At 48.7% G+C, this 27,614-nt stretch overlaps 1 protein-coding gene across 1 annotated transcript in view; it reads right to left on the bottom strand.

The window, feature by feature from the left end:
• The window catches only part of LOC135544584 (seizure 6-like protein), a 57,637-nt gene that overhangs the window by 13,112 nt on the left and 16,911 nt on the right, over positions 1 to 27,614 (bottom strand). The window contains exons 2-9 of the mRNA XM_064972313.1: positions 16,850 to 17,335; positions 16,438 to 16,577; positions 10,532 to 10,727; positions 8,904 to 9,089; positions 8,554 to 8,725; positions 8,228 to 8,394; positions 7,914 to 8,108; positions 7,550 to 7,688 (exon numbers count right to left, since the gene is read on the bottom strand). Coding sequence (XP_064828385.1) covers positions 7,550 to 7,688; positions 7,914 to 8,108; positions 8,228 to 8,394; positions 8,554 to 8,725; positions 8,904 to 9,089; positions 10,532 to 10,727; positions 16,438 to 16,577; positions 16,850 to 17,335 — 1,681 coding nt within the window. The remainder of the gene's footprint in view (positions 1 to 7,549; positions 7,689 to 7,913; positions 8,109 to 8,227; positions 8,395 to 8,553; positions 8,726 to 8,903; positions 9,090 to 10,531; positions 10,728 to 16,437; positions 16,578 to 16,849; positions 17,336 to 27,614) is intronic.

Consider the following 27,614-nt stretch of genomic DNA (forward strand, 5'->3'; position numbering starts at 1 on the left):
TGACCTGACTAGATCATAAATGAACAATTGTCCAGACAGAGGCTTAAGTTTGCGAATTGACGGTTTATTAAACCAACTTTACACAGGCTACTGTTTGGGCCGTAGCACACGCCAAAAAGATGACAGATAACCCACAAGCCAATCGTGACCTTCTCTTGGGAAGCCCAGACGTAAGAGAGAGAGAACAAAGGCTGAACCTGGTCTTAACTTCCAATGCTCCACACCCCCTGCCCAACCCCCTCCACGCCACTCCGCCAACCACCAGGATGCCCTGCATCAGAACATTCCAGGCATTCCGTGATTGGCAGATAGCAGGTTGATTGACATGTCGGACCCCGCGAACACCGGGTACTGGTCAGTACAACACAACCACCTCCTAGCCTAACACATAACACACAGCTGTCTGTGCGGGTCGCTACACAGCCCCCCACCACACAAAGTCCCTCGTCCCCGAGGGAACAAACAAAGTCTCTGAAGCGACCCGGAGGTCTCCTTTGCCTGCGTGTCCGTGATGGTCGCAGAGTGCCCCTCTGGGAACCAGGGGATGAAGGCAGGGATATGGGGGACAAGGAAGCGGGAACGGGTAATACAGTCCGTGGCTCTGGGGAACCACGCGGTGACACAGGGGGGGAGACAGGGGGAGTGGGCTGTCTGGAACCTTGTCTGCGGCACCTGAGGGTGGGTGCCTGGAGAATGTCATTGCCAGAGAGGGGAATTGTGGGGGTTCCTGGGGTTTGGGGAAAAGAGGCCCCTCTGTATGGGGCTAACCTGTCCCGGTGCAGTGCCACCTTTCTCCCCCTGGGAGGAAGCTGCACCCGGTACACAACCTCCCCTACCCTCTCCAGGACACTGCAGGGTCCCACCCAGTGACTGTCCAACTTGGGGCATCTGCCTTTTTTCCTTAGGGGGCTGTAGACCCAGACCAGCTCCCCAGCCACAAAGTGCCTTCCCCGGGTGTGCACGTCATAGTTCCTTTTCTGCCTCACACCTGCATTCACCAGCTGCTCTCTGGCGAAGGTGTGGGCTGTCTCCAGGCGGTCCTGGAGTCTACGGGCATACTCCGGCCCCGGAGGAACATGAGGGCTATCCAGGGGCCGACCAAACGCCCTCTCCGCAGGGGTGCGGATCTCTCTCCCCAGCATGAGGAGGGCAGGCGTGCAGGAGGTGGAGTCTTGGACAGCGGAGCGGCATGCCATGAGGACCATAGGCAGGTGCTTCTCCCAGTCACGCTGGTGTTTGGAAGAGACGATGGCCAGCTGCTGTCCAAGCGTTTTGTTGAAGCGCTCCACAAGGCCATCACTTTGAGGATGGAGAGGAGTAGTGCGGGTCTTGTGCATACCCAGCCTCTCACACATGGTGGCGAACACACGGGACTCAAAGTTTCTGCCTTGGTCGCTGTGGATGGACTCTGCAGCTCCAAACCTGCTGAACATCCCCGCTGTCAGGGCGTCGACGATGGTCTCTGCCTCCTGGTCAGGCAGAGCATAGGCCTCGGGCCATTTTGTGAAATAGTCCATGGCTGTGAGCACCCAGCGGTTTCCACTGTCTGTGGTGGGGAACGGCCCAACTACATCCACTCCCACCCTCTCCATGGAGCCCCCACTGGGAACTGTTGGAGCTGAGCATGAGAGCGGCCTGGGGGGCCCTTTCTCGCTGTGCAGTTGTCACAGCGGCGACAAAAGTCCTCCACATCCCTCTTGTGCTGCCCCCAGTAGAAGCCCTGACGGAGACGGCGCAGTGTTTTTGTGACCCCAAAGTGTCCAGTCCCCACCCCCCCATGAGTACTCTGGAGCACAGCCTCCCGCAATGCTTTTGGGACCACCACCTGCCACCTCTCCTCTCCCGTAGCTGACTCCTTCCATGCCCGCTGTAGCACGCCATCATCCAGCCGCAGTCTCTCAAACTTCGACCACAACCCTTTGGTCGCGAGTGAGAGTGCTGTCACCTCTTCCCATGGTGGCCTCACCTGCGCCTCTACCCACTGTAGCACTGGCTGTAGGTCTGTGTCCCGTCCCTGCTGCTGCCGCCCTTCAGCCACGTCGACAGTCTGCAGCTCGCAGCAGACCGGCCCGCTCGCCCGACACACTGTGGCACAGACACCCTCCTCTGCCCGCAGCTCTCTCTCCCGTCCCTCTCTCCGTTCACAGTGGCGGCAGCCGTCTGCAGTACAGGGCCGACGGGACATGGCGTCGGCGTTGGAGTGGCGTGCCCCTGCCCTGTGCACCACCGTGAAGTCATACAGCTGAAGCTCCTCCAACCAGCGTGCCACCTGCCCCTCTGGCTCTCTGAAAGACATGAGCCACTGGAGAGCAGAGTGGTCAGTCCTTACAGTAACGGGCAGACCACCCAGGTAGTACTTGAAGTGTTTGACGGAAGCCACAACAGCCAAGAGCTCCCGCCGGGTGACACAGTAGCGGCGCTCATGTTTGTCAAATGTTTTGCTGAAGTACGCCACCACTCTCTCCCCCTCTGGCCCCACCTGGGCCAGCACCCCACCCATGCCCACATTGCTTGCGTCTGTGTCCAGGATAAAGGGCAAGGTGAGGTCAGGGGGGGCGAGCACGGGGGCCTCGATCAGTGCACGTTTGAGGGTGTTGAACGCCTCCTCACACTCCACTGTCCAAGTGAAAGCCTTGTCCTTCGGCAGCAGGCGGTTCAGTGGAGCAGCAACGCTTGAGAAGCCCCGTACAAACCTCCTGTAGTACGAGGCCAGGCCCAGGAAGCTCTTCAGCTGACGCTGGTCGGTGGGGGTGGGCCAGTCTCTGACAGCCCCTACCTTGTCCTCCATGGTGCTGATCCCCTCCTTCCCCACTCGGTGGCCCAAGAAGGACACCTCTCTCCTCATGAAGTGGCACTTCTCGGGGTGGAGCTTCAGACCTGCGGCAGCCACCCTCTCCAGCACACGCCGTAGCGCCCCCAGGGCTGACTGGAAGGAGCTGCCATGGGCCAGGATGTCATCGAGGTATACCAGACACTGCTGTCGGGGGATGCCATCCAGCACCCTGTCCATCAAACGCTCAAAAGTAGCTGGAGCGTTGCACAGGCCAAAGCACAGGACCTTGAACTGCCAGTGTCCTCTGTTAGTGGAGAACGCAGTTTTGGCTCTGGCCTCTGGGGAGAGGGGCACCTGCCAGTAGCCACTGCGGAGGTCTAGTGAGGAGAACCAGGAGGACCCCTAACCAGGTCCAGCGACTCATTGATACGTGGTATGGGGTATGAGTCCTTCCTGGTTACCTCATTCAGCCGCCTGTAGTCCGCACAGAACCTCAGCTTGCCCCCTTCTTCGGAACCATGACGACTGGCGCCGCCCAGGGGCTGTCTGAGGGCTCAATGAAGTCTGCCCGCTGCATCTCCAACACAGCCTTGTCTGCCGCCTCCTGGCGTGCCAGCGGGATACGGCGGGGACGCATCTTGATGGGTCGAGCATCATCTGTGTCGATCTCATGCTGCACCAGATGAGTCTGACCCACCTCTTCCTCACTCAACGCAAAGCTGTCTCTGAATTCAAACAGCAACTGCCACAACCGTTCCTGCTGCTCGGGGTCAAGACCAACACAGTTCCTCCCCCATATCTCCCTCACTGCAGACAGTGTCCTCTCCTCTCCCATCTGGGGTAGCTGGGCTGGGGGGTTGCGGCCTGGGCTCACAGAGGGCTGTGTCATGGAGGTAGCTGGGGGAATGTAACACACCGCCGTAGGTGACAGGGGGACTGGGGAAAAGTCACACACAGCTGTGGGGGAGGGGCGCAGCCATGAGTCTCTTCTGCTTTAACTGTTGGAGTAAAGGGTTTGTTGGGTTGAGTGAATGTGACATTAGGGGGGGCCATGGTGACTTCCGTCCCTCCCTGGAAGCTCAGTGTGCCCCTATTTAGGTCTAACTGGCAGCCTGTGCTCCTAAGAAAGTCCAACCCCAGGATACAAGGGTCCTGCACAGCCGCCACCCACACAGGATGACGCACAGTCCTGCCCCCTACTGTCAGAGTCATTATTCCCTTCCCTTTCATGGGTGCCAGCTCACCTGTGACTGTGCGGAGCTGCACAGTTGTAGGCTCACACTGAGTCCAACCTGGCACAATATCTGGCCTCACCAGGGTTACTGTGGACCCAGTGTCCACCAGGGCGGAGCAGGGCACCCCCTCCACAGTGACAGGGACATGACAAAAGTCCCCAACACAGGTCCGGCCCACCACAACAACAGGCTCCATCCGCTTGCCCTCGTCTGCTTCTGGGGGAAGTGGAGCCTTGCTTCCCCGTCTGTGCCGGTGGGCTCCTCCTGAAGATGATGGTAGTTGGGATAGAAAGCCAGGGGTCCGCACTACCCGGTCTATGCGGACCCCGAGCCGTTTCCCTGAGCACTGGGGGACATGGGGCAATCTCGGCGCAGATGGCCTGGCTGGCCACAACCCCAGCAGACCCTGGGACCAGGGCTTGTGTTTCGTGCCACCTGTAGCGACACAGCCCGAATGAGTTTTGTCATTTCGGCCACCCAAGCAGGCTTTTCCGGCTCCGGGCTGCTCTGCCCCCCAGCTCGCACAGAGGGTGTGTCTCCCTGCACCCCCACCAAAGCCCCAGCTGAAGCCCCAGCCCACACCAGCTCCCTCTCCAAAGCCATCTCCAAGGCTGTCTGCAATGACTCAGGATGAGCCAGCTGGGTCTGTATGCGCAGCTCCGTAGGAGAGAGCGCCTGTATGAACTGGTCCCGTGCTAGCTCGCTCTGCACGGAGGGGGCATGTGAGCATATGCCCGCCGAGAGAGGCTCTCAATGTCATTAGCTAGCACCCGTAGAGGCTCTCCAGGCTGCCTGCGTCTATTACTCAGTTCGGAGCGCAGTAGCCCGGGCTGTACACACTGTCCATAGCGCCTCCTCAGTGCTCCCACTAAAGCACCATAATCATGCCTGTCCTCGGGGCTAATCAATATCAAACAGGCCAGAGCTTCATCCGTGAGGCATAAAGCCAACTGCAGTGCCCTTTCTTCATCCGACCACCCCCTAAAATGAGCTAACAGTTCAAACTGAGCATGAAAAGCTTCCCAATCCGCCTTACCGGAATACTTCGGGGTCTTAACAGATACGGACGCAGCCGGGAACTGGGCGCCGCCATGTTTGTTTACATCCTGAGCCCCAGATTCCTCGTCACGCCGCGTCGACGTCGCCACTTCGGTCCGCCCACCAGAATCCGCGCGAAATACAGTCGACGAAGCACTCATGCCCGCTTCAGCCGCCATCGCTCTAACGTCCTCCCTCAAGCGGCCTCTGCGCTCCGACGCCCTGGCGATCTCCTCAGACAGAACCCCCGACGTCCATTCACACGCACCTCCTTGGCCATAATCGTCCCCTACCTCCACCTTCACTTTCGGATTCCCTCGACGCATTTTCAATCCCCGTTCTCACCTACGGTAGCTAGCCACATAAGTCAGCTAGCTAGCTGGCTAACTTGTATCAACGTTTTTACTTCTGACACCAATGTAATGACCTGACTAGATCATAAATGAACAATTGTCCAGACAGAGGCTTGAGTTTGCAAATTGACGGTTTATTAAACCAACTTTACACAGGCTACTGTTTGGGCCGTAGCACACGCCAAAAAGATGACAGATAACCCACAAGCCAATCGTGACCTTCTCTTGGGAAGCCCAGACGTAAGAGAGAGAGAACAAAGGCTGAACCTGGTCTTAACTTCCAATGCTCCACCCCCCTGCCCAACCCCCCTCCACGCCACTCCGCCAACCACCAGGATGCCCTGCATCAGAACATTCCAGGCATTCCCGTGATTGGCAGATAGCAGGTTGATTGACATGTCAGACCCCGCGAACACCGGGTACTGGTCAGTACAACACAACCACCTCCTAGCCTAACACATAACACACAGCTGTCTGTGCGGGTCGCTACAGTAATAATGTTTGCGTGTGGTTCAAAGGTCATGTTGGCATTCGTTATTATTGAAGGAGAAGGCGGTTCTTATCGAGTTACACAAATCCACGAGGAGTCGGTAGAAACCGTATTTATTGAAGAAAGTCCGCTGTTTCAGCTGTTTTGTTTTTCTTCAAAAAGGCAGTAAATGAGGCCGAATGAACAGTTTCGCTGCCAGACGAGTCTCCGCTGATAGCCAGGTGTCGCGGTGGTAAGGATTCCCTTCATGGTGCTGGAAACAAAGCTCAGCCGCCGGGACTGCTTTATGGCGGCCCTGACATGTAATGTACTGTTGGTTAATAGGTCGTGGCTTCACCGATTTCACAGTTTGCCCCACCAAGATTGTCATGCAAAAGAAAAATGGCCACTGACTCAGTGTGAGGTAAAGGAGTGACGTGTCGGAGACTAAACGCTGGATGAGTCAGATGGAATGCTGGGGGCTTGATGACCTCAGAGGCTAGGTGATGAGTAACGTCTGGCTACTTTGACAACCTATCACCATCAGAAATCTGACAGGTGTGTGAATGTATGTGTGTGTGGCAGATTGTATGTGGCAGGCAGGTAGCCTAGTGGTTGTAGAGGCGAACCAGTGACCGGAGGGTTGCCAGTTCAAATCCCAGGTCCCGGCCAGAAAAATCTGGCGGGACATATCAAAACCTAGATGCCATTGCCTGCCGTTATGCACTTAAACCCCCCCACAACAACAGTGCCCAGTGTGGCAGCCCCCTAAACCCCCAAAACGTGTGTTTATTAGAGGCCGTTTAGACATGGACATAGAGATTTCCCATCCGACCCGATATGCATAAATATATATTTAGAGAGAGAGAGACCCGTTCTGAATGGATCCGAGGAAAACTAGACCCATTCCGCATAGACCTGGTTGGATCCGGACCCGGTTCGAGTGAGGGAAGCAGCAGAAAAGTCAATTTTGAAGAGACTTTATTAACCAGAGCAGACAAAGTGTGGGGGAGAGGAGGTAGAGAGAAGTGACGGACGCTCTAGCAGGGGACGTGCAGTGTGTTTAGGCTACTGTGAGTGTGAGCGAGTGACACGGGAACAGGGAGGAGGGAGGAAGAGATGACAGTTAGCCTACAAACAACAACAACTCCATTCAGAATATGAAGTAGCAGCCTACCTTTTGGCTCCTGGTCATTGTTACTTCTCCTTCAACTTTTCATACCATCATTTTAATTCCATCCTCCCATTGATTAGATATTTCCTCACTTTTGCCCAACCGGAGGCTCTATCACAAAAGCAGCAGTATACTTAAATGTAAATGTAATAAAATTATCCAATTTATCTCTCTTCTGCAGCAGTCGCGTTCGGATCTGTATGGATCCTTCCGGACGAGTCATTTAAAATGACACATAGGCCTTCCCCGATACCCGTGGCGATCATATCAGATCCAACCCAGACCCGTGACATTACTTAGAATTCTGGGTCTCGGTATTCGGGTACAGCTGGATCCGTGAAAACCTCTAGTGTGCATGTCTTTTGGAGGGGTTAAAAGTCACATTTTGGTTGGAACTAATCTTAATGTGTGTGTGTGTGTGTGTGTGTGTGTGTGTGTGTGTGTGTGTGTGTGTGTGTGTGTGTGTGTGTGTGTGTGTGTGTGTGTGTGTGTGTATATATATCTCACAGCTGTACGTCGAGCAGCACGCATTTGTCCTCCCCTACATGTATCCTCCAGCTGCAGTCCTCTCCCTCTCCGTACCACTCTGGCCAGTTGGGAGACAGGATCACACCCCCAGGACCTGCTAGGTCTCCCCCACACAGGGCTGGAGACAGAGGGAGAGGAGAGAGTGAGGAGATATCCCAATTTAAAAATAAAAAATAAAAAAGGAACTGTATATTTTCACATTAAACTCTGTTATCAAATTGTATCATTAAAGATAAACGCCTCACAGCTTGATATCAGAACTCTCTTAATGTGAAAGAAAATAGCACCATAGGATTTTCAGAAGTCTACATAGACACACACCCACACACACACACACACACACCTTTGCAGAGTGGTTCCGTGTCGTTCCAGTAGGGGTCTCTGGCGTTGATACACTCTATGACTGGCGGCCCCTGCTCCAGAGAGTGACCAGTATCACAGCTGAACTGCACCACAGCGCCAACACCGTAGGCCTGGTCAGTGGTGCTGAAGTTACCATTCTGCAGGTAGGGCTCATAACAATGGCCACGCTTAAACGCTGCAGAGAGAGAGAGAGAGAGAGAGAGACGGGAGAGGGAAACGAGAGAGCAGAGAGGAGATGAGACAGAAAGGTTGGAGAATATGATGAAATGTTTCATCTGGTTTGTGTGCTCTTACCCTCATAGCGGATGTTGAAGCCTGTATTATGGTTAGGTTGGTCAGTGATGAACTGTACCCTGACTGCTGGACCCTCACTGATTACCCCTTCAAACGGTATTGGACCACCCCGCCCCGAGTCAAACAGCACCACAGACCCAGCGTCCAGACCGCTCCATAACACAAGTCTGGGGGGAGAAATTTCATTGGAACACTTTATGGGTCCCAGATTGTTGGGATATGCAGACCTATAAACAACTTGAAGATTTGATCCATTTCCAAAGTTGATTACAGCACAATTATAGTTTACACATTCAAAGCTCAAACACATTCCCTCTCTCTCTGACCTTTCGGTGGGTCCAAGGGCCAGTCTCTCCAGGTGCAGGTGTAGTCTCTGTGCTGTGGGGGCCTCCATGGACCAGGAGCAGGAACGGTCCTGGGTGGCATCGGGCCCCAGGCGGGGAGAGGGAGACAGGACCCTCCCTACTGTAGCGTTCTTCACTGAGCCCCCACATAGTGCTATGGAGGGAGAGAGGTGATGATTATATGTGTGTGTGTGTGTGTGTGTTTGTGTCTCCCCAGCTCTGCAGCTAGGCATGTTGTTGCTCCAGACAGCGGAATGGCATTGAGATGTGTGTGCATGAATATGTATGTGTGTGTCCCTGCATCTGCATGTGTCTCTCCCTCTCCTCCCTACCTCTACAGCTGGGCTCCTTGCTGTTCCAGACAGGCAGAGATGCATTGAGGCAGGTGAGCGCCACTGCCCCCTGCAGGTGGTATCCCATATGGCAGTGGAAGCGGGCAGTGCCCCCTGGCAGCAGGTCCAGCACTGACACCTCCCCAAAATGAGGCCTCCTCGGCAGGGCACAGCTCAGACGGAATACTGTCAGGGGGAGAGGGGCAGGGAGGGGGGGGGGGGGAGAATGAGAGAGGGAGAGACAGAGATTTCCATTCTGTCATTCTCTCCCATCATATGTTATGCTATTCTGTTCCACAGTTGGCTTCCTGTTCTAATTTGATCTGAGATGACTTGACAGGCCAGAATAAAGATAAAGGAGAGGACAAGGCAGAATAATAGATAGAGGACAGGACAGGATAATAGATATGGTTTTCATGCCACGTTGACTTCATCTATCCAGAGACGCAGGAGGAAGCGAGGCACCTCACTCCCTAATTTCTTCTGGTTACATTACAGTCAACGAACTAAGCTATTGCATTGGCATCTATGGGTGAACTACCCAGCTACGCAGACCGGAACTGACCATTTCTTTTTCAATGGTAAACGAGTGAACTATCTTAATTTATCCACCATCTTTGTCCAGCCCTGTCACATCGGAACTGACACAGAGGTTGCGGTTCATATTCATAAAAGACACACCCTCGTCCACTTACCCTCCTCGCCTTATGCCCTTGGGGGAATCCTGGAGGAAGGTCCAAATGATTAGCCATGCAAGGGAAGTTTGCAACGCAAGATCCTCAGCCCTCGTTGTTAGTCGAACAATAATGTTCACGTCGGATGTAGAAAGTGTGCTACTAATGCACATGACGGCACCAACACGTCTCATAAAATGTAAATGTGTGTTGTTTGGTTATCTTTTGGAAATTTTAGAAATACATGTTCCAGCTAGGCAGGCTAACGGTAGTTAGCAAATTAATTTGCTAGCGATCGTACAGTAGGCGTACATTAATAATTAAATATTTAATATAGGTAGACATGCACTCATAATTGACTGTAGCGCATGTAAAGTACCCACAAGCTACTGGTGGCTGAAAACACAATCATTGCGGGATGAAGGAGTGATGAATTTCTGGCCAAGGGTGGTCCATTGACAATTCATTCCTTCCTCCCTCGCTCTGCAAGTACATACTCGTCAGACGTCATGATATGTCATCAGATGTGTCCACTTAATTTGAGGGCTGAGGGGGTGTGTCTTTTAAGTGTTCTCTCTGACTGTAGCCGGAGAGTTCACATGGGTGAGATGAGAAAGGGAGACATTACAGGTGACACATACAAACACAAACAACCACACAATCATGTGCACACACATCTACACTATCAAAGGGCTGAGATGAGATGAACCAATGTACCAATGAATCAGAGTTCCAATCAGCTAATGACACATCCAGTCACAGGGCTAATTGATTACAAAACAAGATTAAGTGGGGAGGCAATTAACAGATCAGGTAGACAGAGAATCAACAGCACCTGAGGACTTAATGAAGGCTTTGATTTCAAAACATGAAAGAGTGTGTGTGTGTGTGTGTGTGTGTGTGTGTGTGTGTGTGTGTGTGTGTGTGTGTGTGTGTGTGCATGCATGTACTCACTCTGGTAGTGCAGCTGGAACATGCCCATGCCCCCCTCAGGCAAGGAGCGGTAGTATACTGAGATGGTATTGGTCGGACTGCGGATCACCTGACCCTCCACCAGAAGCGTGTGATTGGCCAGAACTAGCAAGGCCCCACCCTCATCCACCCCTCTGATTGACAGCTGCTCTCCCTCTGACAGATTCACACTCTTCACCTGAGAGATAGAGAGAGACAGAGGGAGAGAGGCAAGGAGAGAAGGAGAGAGAATGAGAGAGTGAAAGAGAGAGGGGGGGTGGAGAAAGAAGGTGTGAGAGAGTTTAACATCTCATGAACCAAGATTGCTACAATACAGAAATATTCTAATATGTGCAGCATGACTGCAAAAAAGAGGACCTGGAACAGCCCCAGTGTTGTGTGGAGGACAGGGTGCTGTTCCAGCAGACACCACTAGGGGTCAGAGTGAGATCACCACAGAGTCAACTATCGCAACACCTCGGTGTGTGTGCCACAGGAGGTTGGTGGTACTTTAATTGGGAAGGACTTGCTCGTGGTAAAGGCTGGAGCGGAATTGGTGGAATGGTATCAAATACACTACTCAAAAAAAATAAAGGGAACACTAAAATAACACATCCTAGATCTGAATGAATGAAATATTCTTATTAAATACTTTTTCCTTTACATAGTTGAATGTGCTGACAACAAAATCACACAAATTATCAATGGAAATCAAATTTATCAACCCATGGAGGTCTGGATTTGGAGTCACACTCAAAATTAAAGTGGAAAACCACACTACAGACTGATCCAACTTTGATGTAATGTCCTTAAAACAAGTCAAAATGAGGCTCAGTAGTGTGTGTGGCCTCCATGTGCCTGTATGACCTCCCTACAACGCCTGGGCATGCTCCTGATGAGGTGGCGGATGGTCTCCTGAGGGATCTCCTCCCAGACCTGGACTAAAGCATCCGCCAACTCCTGGACAGTCTGTGGTGTAACGTGGCGTTGGTGGATGGAGCGAGACATGATGTCCCAGATGTGCTCAATTGGATTCAGGTCTGGGGAACGGGCGGGCCAGTCCATAGCATCAATAACTTCCTCTTGCAGGAACTGCTGACACACTCCAGCCACATGAGGTCTAGCATTGTCTTGCATTAGGAGGAACCCAGGGCCAACCACACCAGCATATGGTCTCACAAGGGGTCTGAGGATCTCATCTCGGTACCTAATGGCAGTCAGGCTACCTCTGGCGAGCACATGGAGTGCCACCCCACACCATGACTGACCCACCGCCAAACCGGTCATGCTGGAGGATGTTACAGGCAGCAGAACGTTCTCCAAGGCGTCTCCAGACTCTGTCACGTCTGTCACATGTGCTCAGTGTGAACCTGCTTTCATCTGTGAAGAGCACAGGGCGCCAGTGGCGAATTTGCCAAACTTGGTGTTCTCTGGCAAATGCCAAACGTCCTGCACGGTGTTGGGCTGTAAGCACAACCCCCACCTGTGGACGTCGGGCCCTCATACCACCCTCATGGAGTCTGTTTCTGACCGTTTGAGCAGACACATGCACATTTGTGGCCTGCTGGAGGTCATTTTGCAGGGCTCTGGCAGTGCTCCTCCTGCTCCTCCTTGCACAAAGGCGGAGGTAGCGGTCCTGCTGCTGGATTGTTGCCCTCCTACGGCCTCCTCCACATCTCCTGATGTACTGGCCTGTCTCCTGGTAGCGCCTCCATGCTCTGGACACTACGCTGACAGACACAGCAAACCTTCTTGCCACAGCTCGCATTGATGTGTCATCCTGGATGAGCTGCACTACCTGAGCCACTTGTGTGGGTTGTAGACTCCATCTCATGCTACCACTAGAGTGAAAGCACCGCCAGCATTCAAAAGTGACCAAAACATCAGCCAGGAAGCATAGGAACTGAGAAGTGGTCTGTGGTTACCACCTGCAGAACCACTCCTTTATTGGGGGTGTCTTGCTAATTGCCTATAATTTCCACCTGTTGTCTATTCCATTTGCACAACAGCATGTGAAATGTATTGTCAATCAGTGTTGCTTCCTAAGTGGACAGTTTGATTTCACAGAAGTGTGATTGACTTGGAGTTACATTGTGTTGTTTAAGTGTTCCCTTTATTTTTTTGAGCAGTGTACATCAAACACATGGTTTCTATGTGTTTGATGCCATTCCACTTACTCCGTTAAGGCCATTATTATGAGCCGCCCTCCCCTCAGCAGCCTCCACTGGTGTGTGTGTGTGTGTGTGTGTGTGTGTGTGTGTGTGTGTGTGTGTGTGTGTGTGTGTGTGTGTGTGTGTGTGTGTGGATGCGTTCGTGAATTATTGTTGCACGGGTTGACTCCTAACCCGCAGTCCCCACGGTCATGTCCGCGGGGCGGGTGGGTTTAGGGTCATGAAATACTGGGTGGATGAAGGGCGGGTGGGTTTAGGGTCATGAAATACTGGGTGGATGAAGGGTGGGTGGGTTTAGGGTCATGAAATACTGGGTGGATGAAGGGCGGTGGGTTTAGAGTCATGAAATACTGGGTGGATGAAGGGTGGGTGGGTTTAGGGTCATGAAATACTGGGTGGATGAAGGGCGGGTGGGTTTAGGGTCATGAAATACTGGGTGGATGAAGGGTGGGTGGGTTTAGAGTCATGAAATACTGGGTGGATGAAGGGTGGGTGGGATTAGGGTCATGAAATACTGGGTGGATGAAGGGTGGGTGGGTTTAGGGTCATGAAATACTGGGTGGATGAAGGGCGGGTGGGTTTAGGGTCATGAAATACTGGGTGGATGAAGGGCGGGTGGGTTTAGGGTCATGAAATACTGGGTGGATGAAGGGCGGGTGGGTTTAGGGTCATGAAATACTGGGTGGATGAAGGGCGGGTGGGTTTAGGGTCATGAAATACTGGGTGGATGAAGGACGGGTGGGTTTAGGGTCATGAAATACTGGGTGGATGAAGGGTGGGTGGGTTTAGGGTCATGAAATACTGGGTGGCTGAAGGGCGGGTGGGTTTAGGGTCATGAAATACTGGGTGGATGAAGGACGGGTGGGTTTAGGGTCATGAAATACTGGGTGGATGAAGGCGGGTGGGTTTAGGGTCATGAAATACTGGGTGGATGAAGGGTGGGTGGGTTTAGGGTCATGAAATACTGGGTGGATGAAGGGCGGGTGGGTTTAGGGTCATGAAATACTGGGTGGATGAAGGGTGGGTGGGTTTAGGGTCATGAAATACTGGGTGGATGAAGGGCGGGTGGGTTTAGGGTCATGAAATACTGGGTGGATGAAGGGCGGTGGGTTTAGGGTCATGAAATACTGGGTGGCTGAAGGGCGGGTGGGTTTAGGGTCATGAAATACTGGGTGGCTGAAGGGCGGGTGGGTTTAGGGTCATGAAATACTGGGTGGATGAAGGGCGGTGGGTTTAGGGTCATGAAATACTGGGTGGATGAAGGGCGGGTGGGTTTAGGGTCATGAAATACTGGGTGGATGAAGGGCGGTGGGTTTAGGGTCATGAAATACTGGGTGGCTGAAGGGCGGGTGGGTTTAGGGTCATGAAATACTGGGTGGATGAAGGGTGGGTGGAAGGGTGAAGGCCGGGGGGGTTGAATAAAGAGAAAACAATATCTTAAATACCTTACAGAAAAAGTTAACGTCGATCGACTCAGGCAAAAAGGACAATGTTGGAGTTGAATTTAATAAGAGAAAAGCTGCGGAGAGTTGAAAATAAAGATAAAATTGAAAATTCATGTTTAGGAAAGAATTGGTGAAAGAGGATGATAGCGGTGCCGCTGTGTTGTGTGTGACGATTGTGAGGCGCTTTACAAATTCAACAGTCACAAGACAGGGACTTCAAATAGGCAAATGGCACGTCAAGGGAACTGTAGCATACTGTTAGGTTTTGTTAAATGGAAACTGAAATCTGAACACTGAAAGTAGGTCTGTAACCTCTCACGCCTCGATCAGACTGACAGTATATTGCATTTTTGCAAATACGCTGTCGGTCTGATTGAGGTATTACTATAAATTACAGCAGAATTATACATTTCTTGCAGTGAAATTATACTCCAAATGTAGGCAACATTTTTACTCAGGAACAGGTGCGGAGAAATAGGATTTCTTTCATCATCTTGAGAGAATGTGAATGTGCAGTTAGAGATCGTCTGTAGAAGTGCTGTTTTCATCAGCGTCATAAAATCTGATAGCATTTCAAACACATCAAATATGGATCCAAGCCCAACTGAAATCGTATCAGAAACATGTTGGGTCGTTGATAACTTTCTATTTCCGTACAACCGGTCAAACTGATATCATTTGGAAATTTTGCACAGAAAATCTTTTCCGTCTTTTTTTGTTATTGTATTTTATCCCCGGTCCCGAAACGTATTTCCTCCTCGAAAAAAAAGTAGAAGCATTCATATTGAAGCATTCATTCTATCGATTTATGACATTATTCTGGTAAGTATTTATTTAGTCTTTTAGGGCAACATACAATGACAGCAGAGAAGTTTAATGTATCTAATTCTAGACAAGTTGATGAACAAATAGCCTAAAAAAAATAAAATTGGGTAAATTATGTGCAGAAACATAGCCTATATAAATCAGGCTAAAAAAATGATCCTGCACCCCCTGTCTAAAAATATTCTGCTGTCTCGGACTGTAGACTACATCCTCAGATTTTCACTTACCTGTATAAAACACGTGTGGTCAACGCACAGTCTGAAGAGTGTGTAAAGGCTTTTGATCAAGCCCTGCTAAAACACACCAGAGCCAGTTTATCAAAGGTCTGGTTGAGCAGCTAATTTAATTTTTAAAAAGTGGTTTGTTAAGAGGGAGACTGGAATAAAAGCCTACACACCCATTAGCTCTCCTGGATGATGCCTGACCACCCTTGATGTATTACATTGCAACAATACAACCAAATCATTTAGTATGCCTTTTGAAAAATTCTCTCATTCATTATATCAAAGAGCAAACGGCTATGGTTGGCTACAAATATTTGTATTCAGCTGATGCAAGCCCACAAATGTTCTTCTGGGAATGTACCTTTTCTAGTTTAGTCATAATGTGTTTATCTTAGCTACCTTAGAAGTGTTTACATTGCAGGCTATTGAGATACAATGTCCCCATACAATAGATTAGACAAACCAACTGGAAGTATGCACAAAACGAGTTTTGAAGGCACAGAATCCAAAAGGCCACATCTAACATTTTATGAGACGGCAGGGTAGCCTAGTGGTTAGAGGGTTGGACTAGTAACCAAAAGGTTGCACGTTCAATTCCCCGAGCTGACAAGGTACAAAACTCTCGTTCTGCCCCTGAGCAAGGCAGTTAACCCACTTCGTTCCTCGGCGGTCGTTGAAAATAAGAATTCCTTCTTAACTGACTGATTCACAAATTGTTCTTATGGTTCGATTCACCACGATATAACTGAATCCCAACTAATACAACGGAGATGAATCGTTCATTTCGTCTAAATGATTCATAGGAATCATTCCAAAAGGCTAATCAACTTTGTTCGCGAGCGTCGGTAGAACGTTGTTTTTTTTAATACATGCTAATTATAGCTGAACAGTTAATTCGAGGATACAATATACAGTGTAAGTTTTGAATTGCCTGTTCTCTATCATATTTTATAGGCTTACCTGCTGCTACAATGTCACAAATGTCTCATCTCTCCTTGAGCAGCGGCCCACTCGTCTCGTACACATGCTGGTGATGCGCGCGAACATAGAATGCGCTAGTCTCATTCCGATCCTGGCTGACATGTAGATTTTTTATTTGATTGATAAAATATTTAAAAACTGTGCCTAAATAAATGACATTAACAAACATTCTGAAATTAATTTCCATGACTTTTCCACACCTGGACCAGTTTTTCTTCATGACTATACGAACCCTGTGTGTGTCAATGTGGGTGTTTGTTTACCTGGAGCTCGACTCCATAGCCTGTGTACACAGTGACTGTGTATGTACAGTGTAGGAATGTTCCATCTGGTAGAGGGGGGTCGTCAGAAGAGTCTATGTATCCCTCTGGGTCGGAGAAATTCACCATACAGCCGGACACAGCTGGAGAGATAGTTTAGGAGAGGGGGAGGAGAGGAGGAGGGAATGAGAGGAGAGGGGAGGGGAGGAGAGGAGGGGGACAGAAGAGGAGGTGAGGAGCGGAGATGACAAACAATACTGGAAAAATATTGGAAAAGCAATTTATTTTCACAGCGTAATCCAGGATGCTGGTGAGATAAGCACATCGATGTCTTCAGTCAGAGAAAGGTAAACAACTGCTTTCTGCAAAAAGGACAAGGCGTTCTCTAACATTGAGAACATTCTCTAACATATACCTGGTGAAGGTGTGTCTGCAGCCACGGTCGCCATGACGATAGCGGTGACCTCATCTCGCTGTCCCAGCGGTGTGTATGTGGACGTGTGTGTCCCGGGCTGGGAGGAGGAGGGGATGGGGTTGTTGTCGGATTGGGAAGGCTGTGACGGGAAGAGGGGCCCACTGTCGTGGGGCTGTGAGACGAGGGATCCTATCCTCTTCAACAGACCCTGCTGATCCATAGAGAGACCACCAGACAGGCCCCTCACGCTCAGTCCTCTGCCCAGGAGAGGCAGTAGGTCCTGGGGCTGAGCAGAGGGCAGGACCACCCCTCTTGTCTGGTAGAGGAGACGATCCTTCTGGGCCAGGAATGACTCGAGCAGATCACCAGTGGCACCCATCCCCGCCCCGGGCACTAACCCAACCACGGAACTTCTCCCTCGGGATGAGTCTATGTCTGTGTCCCCTCCGGCTTGAGAGGGGGAGGGCTGTGTGGAGTCAACTTCACCTAGAGAAATGGAGAGAGAGAAAGAAAGTGTAAAAGAGAGTGAGACTACAGGTGATATGTAGTCTTTACACTAGTGCTGCTTTTAGCACTGAGAATAATTGTATTTTTTTGACTCATTCTATGTTAGGGCTCTCCTGCAGCCGGTCCGGTGTCCGGGGAGAAATGCAAACCAGTGGGACTGAGGAACTGGAGGGCCTGCTGTGCACGCTTAAGCTGGAGCAAAGAGAGAGACAGTTCCGAGCTCCCAGGTAGCCTTTCTTCTCTGTGTGTCTAGTGAATGTGGTGTGCCTGTGTTAGGACCTGTTTTAGCCTGGTATAACATTACACGGATAAGCAAAAACCTGCAGGACTGAGGAACTCAAAGGGAAGCTCCTGAAAACCTTTCTTCCCTGTGTGTCTAGTGACTATGTCTGGAGAGTGTGGCTGTGTTAGGGCCTCTGTGGAGCAGGAAACTGTCCAGTTTCACTCTGTTCTACTGTCTGTTCCGCTGTCTGCTCCGCTGTCTGTTCCACTGTCTGTTCCACTTTCTGTTCTACTGTCTGCTCCGCTTTCTGTTCTACTGTCTGTTCCGCTGTCTGTTCCGCTGTCTGTTCCGCTGTCTGTTCCGCTGTCTGTTCCGCTCTCTGTTCTACTCTCTGTTCCACTCTCTGTTCTACTCTCTGTTCTACTCTCTGTTCTATTGTCTGTTCCACTCTCTGTTCTACCGTCTGTTCCACTCTCTGTTCTACTCTCTGTTCTATTGTCTGTTCCACTCTCTGTTCTACCGTCTGTTCCACTCTCTGTTCCACTCTCTGTTCCACTGTCTGTTCCACTCTCTGTTCCACTCTCTGTTCCACTGTCTGTTCCACTCTCTGTTCTACTGTCTGTTCCGCTGTCTGCTCCGCTGTCTGTTCCACTGTCTGTTCCACTTTCTGTTCTACTGTCTGCTCCGCTTTCTGTTCTACTGTCTGTTCCGCTGTCTGTTCCGCTGTCTGTTCCGCTCTCTGTTCCACTCTCTGTTCTACTCTCTGTTCTACTCTCTGTTCTACTCTCTGTTCCACTCTCTGTTCTACTCTCTGTTCTACTCTCTGTTCTATTGTCTGTTCCACTCTCTGTTCTACCGTCTGTTCCACTCTCTGTTCTACTCTCTGTTCTATTGTCTGTTCCACTCTCTGTTCTACCGTCTGTTCCACTCTCTGTTCCACTCTCTGTTCCACTGTCTGTTCCACTCTCTGTTCCACTCTCTGTTCCACTGTCTGTTCCACTGTCTGTTCCACTCTCTGTTCCACTCTCTGTTCCACTGTCTGTTCCACTCTCTGTTCCACTGTCTGTTCCACTCTCTGTTCCACTGTCTGTTCCACTGTCTGTTCCACTCTCTGTTCCACTGTCTGTTCCACTCTCTGTTCCACTGTCTGTTCCACTGTCTGTTCCACTCTCTGTTCCACTGTCTGTTCCACTGTCTGTTCCACTCTCTGTTCCACTGTTTTGTTCCACTGTCTGTTCCACTCTCCGTTCTACTGTCTGTTCTACTGTCTGTTCCACTGTTTGTTCTACTGTCTGTTCCACTGTCTGTTCCCCTGTATGTTCTACGGTTTGTTCTACTGTCTGTTATATTGCCTGTTCCACTGTTATCAGGAATACTGGGGCGATCTGGCATCAGGACGAGCAGCCCAGCCCAATAGCCTGCTCTTTATTGCACACACAAACAGGTAGAATGCACACACGCACACACACGCACACACCACATGCATACACACCACCTGCATGCACCCACATGCACACACACACTCACACAGGCAGACCACAGACTCTTTGGGCGAGGTAGAGACAGGGTAGGCAGTCAGGCATGGTGGAGAGAGAGAGAGATAGAGATAGAGAGGGGGGAGAGAGAGAAGGGGGAGGGAGAGAGAGAAGGGAGAGGGAGAGAGAAGGGGAGGGAGAGAGAGAGAGAAGGGAGATGGAGAAGGGAGAGAGAGAGAGAAAGAGAAGGGAGAGGGAGAGAAAGCGGTAGAGGAATAGAGAGAGAGAGAAGGGGGAGAATGAAAAAGGGAGAGTGAGAAGAACATTTTTAAAAAGCAGAGACAGGCACACTGCTCCCACGCATGCTAAAATAACATCTCCAAGTGCTCAGCACTAAAAAAGAACAGAACAGTGGACACAAGCCCGCAGGCACACACGCACACCAACGCATACACACAAACACACACATACACACACACACACACACACACACACACACAGCCAGGCCCTTCATGGCCAGTGTATCACTTGCGTTGCTGCCTAAACAGCAGCAACCCCTCCACTCCACACTGCAAAAGCACTGGACCACTTACCACCTGCTCTCAGAACAGGCTGCTTTCTATAATCCCATATCCTCACAGTGACATAAGGAAAACAGCGTTGGACTTTTATAGTGTCGGTTGTGTCTGCAGCCAGCTAGCATCCTACTCACGAGGAGATGTGGATGATACACGACAACAGGTGTGCCTGATCTGATACAAATACACTTTTTTCTTCCTTCTTCCTCTTTTTTCTCCCTCAACCCTTTTAATGAGGAAGAAAAAAGTGTATTTGCATCAGATCAGGCACACCTGTTGTCGTGTATCAACCACAACTCCTCGTGAGTAGGATGCTAGCTGGTGGCTGATGAAGGTTCGATGGGTGGAGTTGACAATCTCTGCAGTACATTGTCTCAGCTGAGCTCTTTATAGGAGCAAATCCATTCAAAGACCTATATTGTAAATGTGTAACTACAGTGCACATTGACTGTGTCTCTCAACCCAACACAAGTGCCCCATGTATTTATGACTAGAAGTGGATCAGACCAAACTACTACCATCTCACTCCAAGCCCTTATTTAACTAGGCAAGTCAGTTAAGAACAAATTCTTATTTTCAATGACGGCCTTTCAATGACAGTGGGTTAACTGCCTGTTCAGGGGCAGAACCACAGATTTGTACCTTGTGAGCTCGGGGATTCGAACTGGCAACCTTCCGGTTACTAGTCCAACACTCTAACCACTAGGCTACCCTGCCGACCCTCCACTCTAACCACTAGGCTACCCTGCCGACCCTCCACTCTAACCACTAGGCTACCATGCCGACCCTCCACTCTAACCACTAGGCTACCCTGCCGACCCTCCTCGCAGGAATACGGTGGTGTCTGTTGAAACAGTAGTGCTGTATTCATAGACTGACCAGGGACGATAAGGAGGATTTTACAGACCCAACAACAAAAGAATGATAAAAATGCTGTACAAACACCATTAAACCAATGTCTTTGTGATGGTGATGACTCACTCCCTCACGGTAGGGATGTTTTGGTATTACCAAGGCGTTATAATCTGCGTGCTCTGAAAAGCCCCCCAAAAAACACAACAATGGATGTTCTGATCAGAGATGAATGAAAACACCTCACTCTCTTACATCCTGATGTCAGTATTCGGTGCCTCAGAGATTTGGTTTGTAGAGAATTAAATACAACAACATCTAATACTGTTGGCCTATCCTGAAACCTTCTAGCAGAGATGCCTTTAAAACGCTTTAAAAAAACACAACCTAGAAACACACAGACTCACTACCACTCATTCACTAACTCTCTCTCTCACACGCACACACACACACACCCACCCACGCACACTCACAAGATATCAGGTTCACACCCTTGTGGAGCTGAGTAACACATTATCATGTTCCTGACACAGTGTTCAACACATCGCTGTGTGTGTGTGTGTGTGTCTGTGACTATGTGCCGAAACATTAACGGTGCCAAACATCTCAATGAAGAAGAGACGAAGTGAGGAAGGACAATTGTGTGTGTGAGAGAGAGAGAGAGAGAGAGAGAGAGAGAGAGAGAGAGAGAGAGAGAGCTGTCTATATGCAAGACACCACTTTCCAAAATACAATGTAATATTACTCCCATACCATTATTACAGAGAATCAGACAAATTATACTACCTGCTGACAATTCAAGCCTGTCTCAAAATACAACACTTCCCCTTTAAGACATAAAAAAAGCTCTTGACCTGACTTGCTTTTCAAAGATGTCTAGAAACAGTGGGGTAAGGTACTCAAGTAAAAATAGTTGAAAGTACTACTTAAGTCATTTTGGGGGGTATCTGTACTTTATTTTACTATTTATATTTTGGATAACTTTTACTCCATACATTTTCCCTGACACTCAAAAGTACTAGTTACATTTTGAATACAGGACAGGAAAATGGTCTAATTCACACACTTATCAAGAGAATATCCCTGGTCATCCCTACTGCCTCTGATCTGGTGGACTCACAAAACACAAATGTTTCATCCGTAAAGCATGACTGAGTTTTCGAGTGTGCCCCTGGCTATCTGTGAATTGAAAGAACATGAAAATTGTGCCATCTGATTTGCTTAATATAAGAAATATGAAATGATTTATACTTTTACTTTTGATACTTAAGTATATTTTAGCATTTACATGTACTTTTGATACTTAAGTATATTTAAAACCAAATACTTTTTTTACTCCAGTAGTATTTTACTGTGTGACTTACTTTTACTCGAGTCATTTTCTATGAAGATGAAGGTATCTTTACTTTTACTCGAGTCATTTTCTATGAAGATGAAGGTATCTTTACTTTTACTCGAGTATGTCTATTGGGTACTTTTTCCACTACTGGCTAGAAATGTACACATTTGGTGATCTTGTAAGCAATCCCTCCCACATTGCTGACTACAAATGATCTATAACTGGGATAATAACTCATTAACTAGCAAAGAATGTAAACAAGCGTGGCTACAGGTCTCACTTTGATCTCATAACAAGCACATAATAATCATGACCGCTCATGTTGTAAAACGGTCCAGTTCAAAGAGAACGGCACAAATCCATATATGGCAATGGTCTATTTGCATATAGGCCTACTGCAGCTCTGATTGGTTATGGCGCACTGGTCTGTGTCATGCCTGTCAAAGCAATAGAATCCTACTACGATGCGCTCCTACAAGAAAATCTCTTGCATAGTTAGTTTTGTATTTTATTTATTTAAATTGTTTATTTAACTAGGCAAGTCAGTGAAGAACAAATTCTTATTTACAATGACGGCCTACCCCATCCATACACGGAAGGCAAATGTGCCAATTGTGCGCCGGCCTATGGGCCTCCCAATCACAGCCAGATGTGATTCAGCCTGGATTCGAACCAGGGACTGAAGTGACACCTCTTGCAATGAGATGCAGTGACTTAGACTGGTGCGCCACTTGGGAGCCCAAAAGTCTAGCATAGTTCGTTTTGTTTTGATATGTTGCATTGAAAGTGGCTAATATTGCATTGATCTGATAACAATTCCCACAGCAAAGGGAAACATTGATAGTGTTAATTAACAGAGAAAACTCTAGAAAGTTCAACCTCATGCGTCTCTGTGTGGGCTGATATTTCTCCTGTGCAGCAGTCCCGAGGAGTCGCAGCTTAGAGGGAACATTGCACTCAACTACTAAACAAACACACACTAAGTTCGAAAGCCTTGGGTTCTAAAGCTTTTGGTTCTAAAGCCTTTGGTTCTTGACTCACACCGTCCTCATGACATTGTTCAGGGTTCCAGGCACAGAGTCCCATCTGGGTCGTATGTGGTGTCAGAAGCAGGTGCTATTCCACCCAGGCATGACCAACTCTTATGAACAGATGGCATCATCTGTGGGCTCTCTCTCTCTCACACACACACCCTCCTCTATCACTCTATTTATATACCTCCTCTGTACTCTGTCCATACCTCTCCTCTCCTTTCATCCCATCCTCCCTCTCCCTCTGCCCCCAGATATTCTTTATACAGAGAATGTTGTGTAACTATGTATCCCAAGGGCAACACATAAGTTATTAATAATCACTATTAGCAATGATTAATAAGCCCTTTCAACATAATGTGTGTCGGCCTACTGTTTCAAAAGGCCTCCCAACTCAATCATGTCTAACAAAGACGATTCGGTAAAGCGCGCTCACAAGACGAGTCACCTTGCCCGAGACCTGAAGACGTGTGTTAGCTCCCCAAGCTGATGGCAAGGCTCTTGAACATTCTCCATGTCGACATCCAGCCCCCATGGAAACCCCCCAGGCTGGAAGAAGTCCATGTACCTGTGCGACATGTTCTATCACGCGCGCGCGTATGTTTTGTTTGCTCACTGTGCAGATGTGTGTGCGTTAAGAGCAGTGAAAACAGAACAGGGCTTTCTGTCCCTAGAGAGAAGCTGTCTGTTACTTCTGCCAATGCCCCTCAATCTCATTCCTTGATGCTACTGGTAACTGGAGGGAGACAGGTGTGCGAGTAGAGTTTCAATGACCTCTGAACATCTCTCGCGCACGCACATTTAAACACACGCATATAGGACCCTAACTAGGCTATAGTGGAGCCAAAGAGCAGGCTTCGGGGGAATCCTTACTTCTCACTTGTTATCTTCTCTCTATCTACGGTTGTACTGTAGGTTTTCGTGATGACCGCCTCCTCCACTTCTCTGCTTCCCTCCTCCTCTTCTTTCTCTCCTACTATCCCACCGCAGCCTCACCAGTTCATCCTTTCTCCTCCACTCTCCCACTCCTCTTCTCCCACGTTCCAACTACCTATCTCGTTCTGCTACCAAGAACGATGACACCATCCAAATCATCTCTGGTGGTATCACAGACATCTCAGTTATCCTCCTGGGTCGTCCGTATGGGGTCTGGGCCAACCTAATGGGTGATGTCATCAACGTCAGTCAGTCATCGTCCCATCAGTTCTATCCATCGGGGAGCTCAGGTTGCAGAGAAGAGTCTTTGTGTGTGTGTGTGTGTGTGTGCGTGCGTGTGACATCACCCATTAGGTGTGTGATGAATCCTCCAGCAGGACTGTACCAGAGATTTTTCTTCCATTAAAATGCTCCTGCGGACCGCCTACGCATTTTATTTCTTTATTTTGTCACATATATTTTTGGGATGGAAAAATGCTTTCAGTGTCATGTTAAAAGACTAAAACCAGATGTAAATGATGTAGAGAAGATATTGGACCTAGACTGAGTGTACAAAACAATAGGAACACCTGCTCGTTCCATGACGTAGACCAGCCGAATCCAGGTGAAAGCTATGATCCCTTATTATGTCACCGGCCCTTGTGTTGTTTTAAGGGTCAAAAATGACCCCTATGTTTAACAGCGGAGAAAACCCCCCCACACACACACAGAGAAATTGAGATTGTGTGTGCTACTGATTAAACTCAGACAAAACTAAAACCTTCTTGGGCATGTGCAGCATCTCCCCTCCACGACCCCACACATGACTCAAGTTCACAGGCAAAATAAAAACAATTTCAGACAAAATAAACAAGATTTCAGACAAAATAAACATTTCTTGAAAGCATTGTTTACTAATGTGGAATGCAGCCAGAGGCTATAAAGGTGCTGCAGATGACAGTCCCCCCAGTTCTCTCTTTGCTGAAGCCATGAGTGCACGTTTTAGTGCCCAACAGGTCGTAGACCTGATTTATTAAGATGTCCAGGAGGAATAAGGAAACACATTATTTAGAAGAGGAGGAGGTATCTGAAGAAGATGGGGAAGAATTACAACCCAGAGCACAATGTATCATCTTCAGATGAAGAAATCCCCCAAGCTGAAAGAGAGACATTTCTGTCAAAGAACAGCAACATAACATGGTCCTTGTCACCATATGACAACCAGGGCAGTTGCCATCACAAAATGTCATAAGGATGACCCCAGAGCCCACAAGACATGCGGTTGCCCATGTCCAGGACTGTGCCTCAACATTCTACATGTCATAAGGATGACCCCATAGCCCACAAGACATGCAGTTGCCCATGTCCAGGACAGTGCCTCAACATTCTACATGTCATAAGGATGACCCCAGAGCCCACAAGACATGCAGTTTCCCATGTCCAGGACAGTGCCTCAACATTCTACATGTCATAAGGATGACCCCAGAGCCCACAAGACATGCAGTTGCCCATGTCCAGGACAGTGTCTCAACATTCTACATGTCATAAGGATGACCCCAGAGCCCACAAGACATGCAGTTGCCCATGTCCAGGACAGTGCCTCAACATTCTACATGTCATAAGGATGACCCCAGAGCCCACAAGACATGCAGTTGCCCATGTCCAGGACAGTGTCTCAACATTCTACATGTCATCACACCAGCCATTAAATTGAAATCAAAATCAAATCAAATTTATTTATATAGCCCTTCGTACATCAGCTGATATCTCAAAGTGCTGTACAGAAACCCAGCCTAAAACCCCAAACAGCAAGCAATGCAGGTGTAGAAGCACGGTGGTTAGGAAAAACTCCCTAGAAAGGCCAAAACCTAGGAAGAAACCTAGAGAGGAACCAGGCTATGTGGGGTGGCCAGTCCTCTTCTGGCTGTGCCGGGTAGAGATTATAACAGAACATGGCCAAGATGTTCAAATGTTCATAAATGACCAGCATGGTCGAATAATAATAAGGCAGAACAGTTGAAACTGGAGCAGCAGCACGGCCAGGTGAACTTTAGAGGGTTTCTGTAAATATGGAGACAACTGGAAAAGGATGGATGAGATTGACCTGCGTGCCTACATAGGGCTGCTAATCTTAGCAGGTGTGTATAGGTCCCGAGGCGAGGCTACATGTAGTCTCTGGGATGCAGCGAGTGGAAGGGCGATTTTCCGTGCCACGATGCCACTGAGTCTTTCACACTCTCAAGAATGCTACAGTTTGATAACCATGATTCAAAACCTGCGAGACGTGTGAGAGACAAACTGGTGGCCATAAGAGAGGTCTGGGAGAAGTGGATTGAGCGTCTGCCAATCCTCTACAACCCTGGGCCTGCAGTAACAGTGGATGAGCAACTGGTTCCATTCAGATTTTCATATCTCTAATGTAAGTGATTTTCACTGTTCATTTTATTATGTATTAATGTAATATCATTGATTTATGTTATTGTTTTCTGTGACACTGACACTAATTACTGATAGTAATCTCTTTTTTCAATAGGTTGCCGTCCTTTCCGGCAGTATATGCCCAGCAACGTATGGCATCAAGATATGGGTGGCCTGTGACGCACAATCCAGCTACGCTTGGAAATATGCAAGTCTACACAGGGAAGCCGACCAGTGGAGGCCTGGAGAAGAACCAGGGGGTGTGGGTTGTGCTTGATGTGACAGATGGACTGAGGGGGCACAATGTCCCATGTAACAATTTCTTTACCTCTTATGACCTCAGCCAGCAGCTCCTGAAGAGGAAGAAACAATGGTTGGCACAGTTAGAAAGAACAAGCCTGAGCTCCCCCCTGCACTCCTCGCAACAAGGGGGAGAGCGGCCTTCTTATCAGTTTTCCTTCACCCCCACCACTACTCTAGTTTCTTTACCTCCCAAAGACGAACGAGAATGTGGTCCTCCTGAGGAGAGAAGACAATTCTGCTCCCCCAAAGGACTATGAAACAAATACTATGCACACACACGTGCATGCTGTCCTACGTGTGCTAATTAGAGTTGATTGATTTATGTTCTTCACGTTTTTGTTTTGTATCTATTATCTTATTTAATTCTTATTTATTGTTGTTGTTTATACACCTTGTTGGTGGGGGCAAAGGTTAAAGAAATGGGAGAAGACCAGTATGTTGTAGTTAAATTCCTCATTGTACAGTATATAAGAATGTATCACTATGTTGCCAAAAAAGTTCAAGACCCTTATTGTTTCCTTTCAATAAAATGCCTTCAAAACTACTTTCTGCAAATTTCTTCTACTTTCTTAGGTTATACAAGTGCTATCTCTTGCTTTAAAAAATCCTGTTTACACTTATGCAGTACCTTCAGCAATAATAATAATAATTATAAACCTCTACTTTAGTAAATAAAACACTGATGACAGGTGTGTTGTAATAAAAATAAGTGGTGTCCACTGATTAAATGCAGACTTTCTGCATTGTGAAGAGGAAAAACACAGATATTCACAAAGTTTGTGGTGAATGACAAGTTGTTTCAAATTCAATTAAGCTGCTTTATTTGAGGGGTTTAGTGAAGGAGGGTCATTTTTTTTATCCCTTAAGACAAAGGGAGTATACAGACTGTTAAAACTACACAAGGGTTAAATCCACTTCAATCAGTGTCGATGACGGGGAGGAGAAACGTTAAAGAAGAATTGTTAAGCCTCGGGAAATTTGAGACATAGATGGTGTCTGTGTGCCATTCAGAGGGTGAATGGGCAAGACAAAAGGCTTAAGTGCCTAGGAACGGGGTACGATAGTAGCACTGGTTTGAGCGTGTCAACAACTGCAACGCTGTTGGGTTATTCCACGCTCAACAG

This window comes from Oncorhynchus masou, chromosome 8 (genome assembly GCF_036934945.1).
Source record: "Oncorhynchus masou masou isolate Uvic2021 chromosome 8, UVic_Omas_1.1, whole genome shotgun sequence".
Lineage (NCBI taxonomy): Eukaryota > Metazoa > Chordata > Actinopteri > Salmoniformes > Salmonidae > Oncorhynchus > Oncorhynchus masou.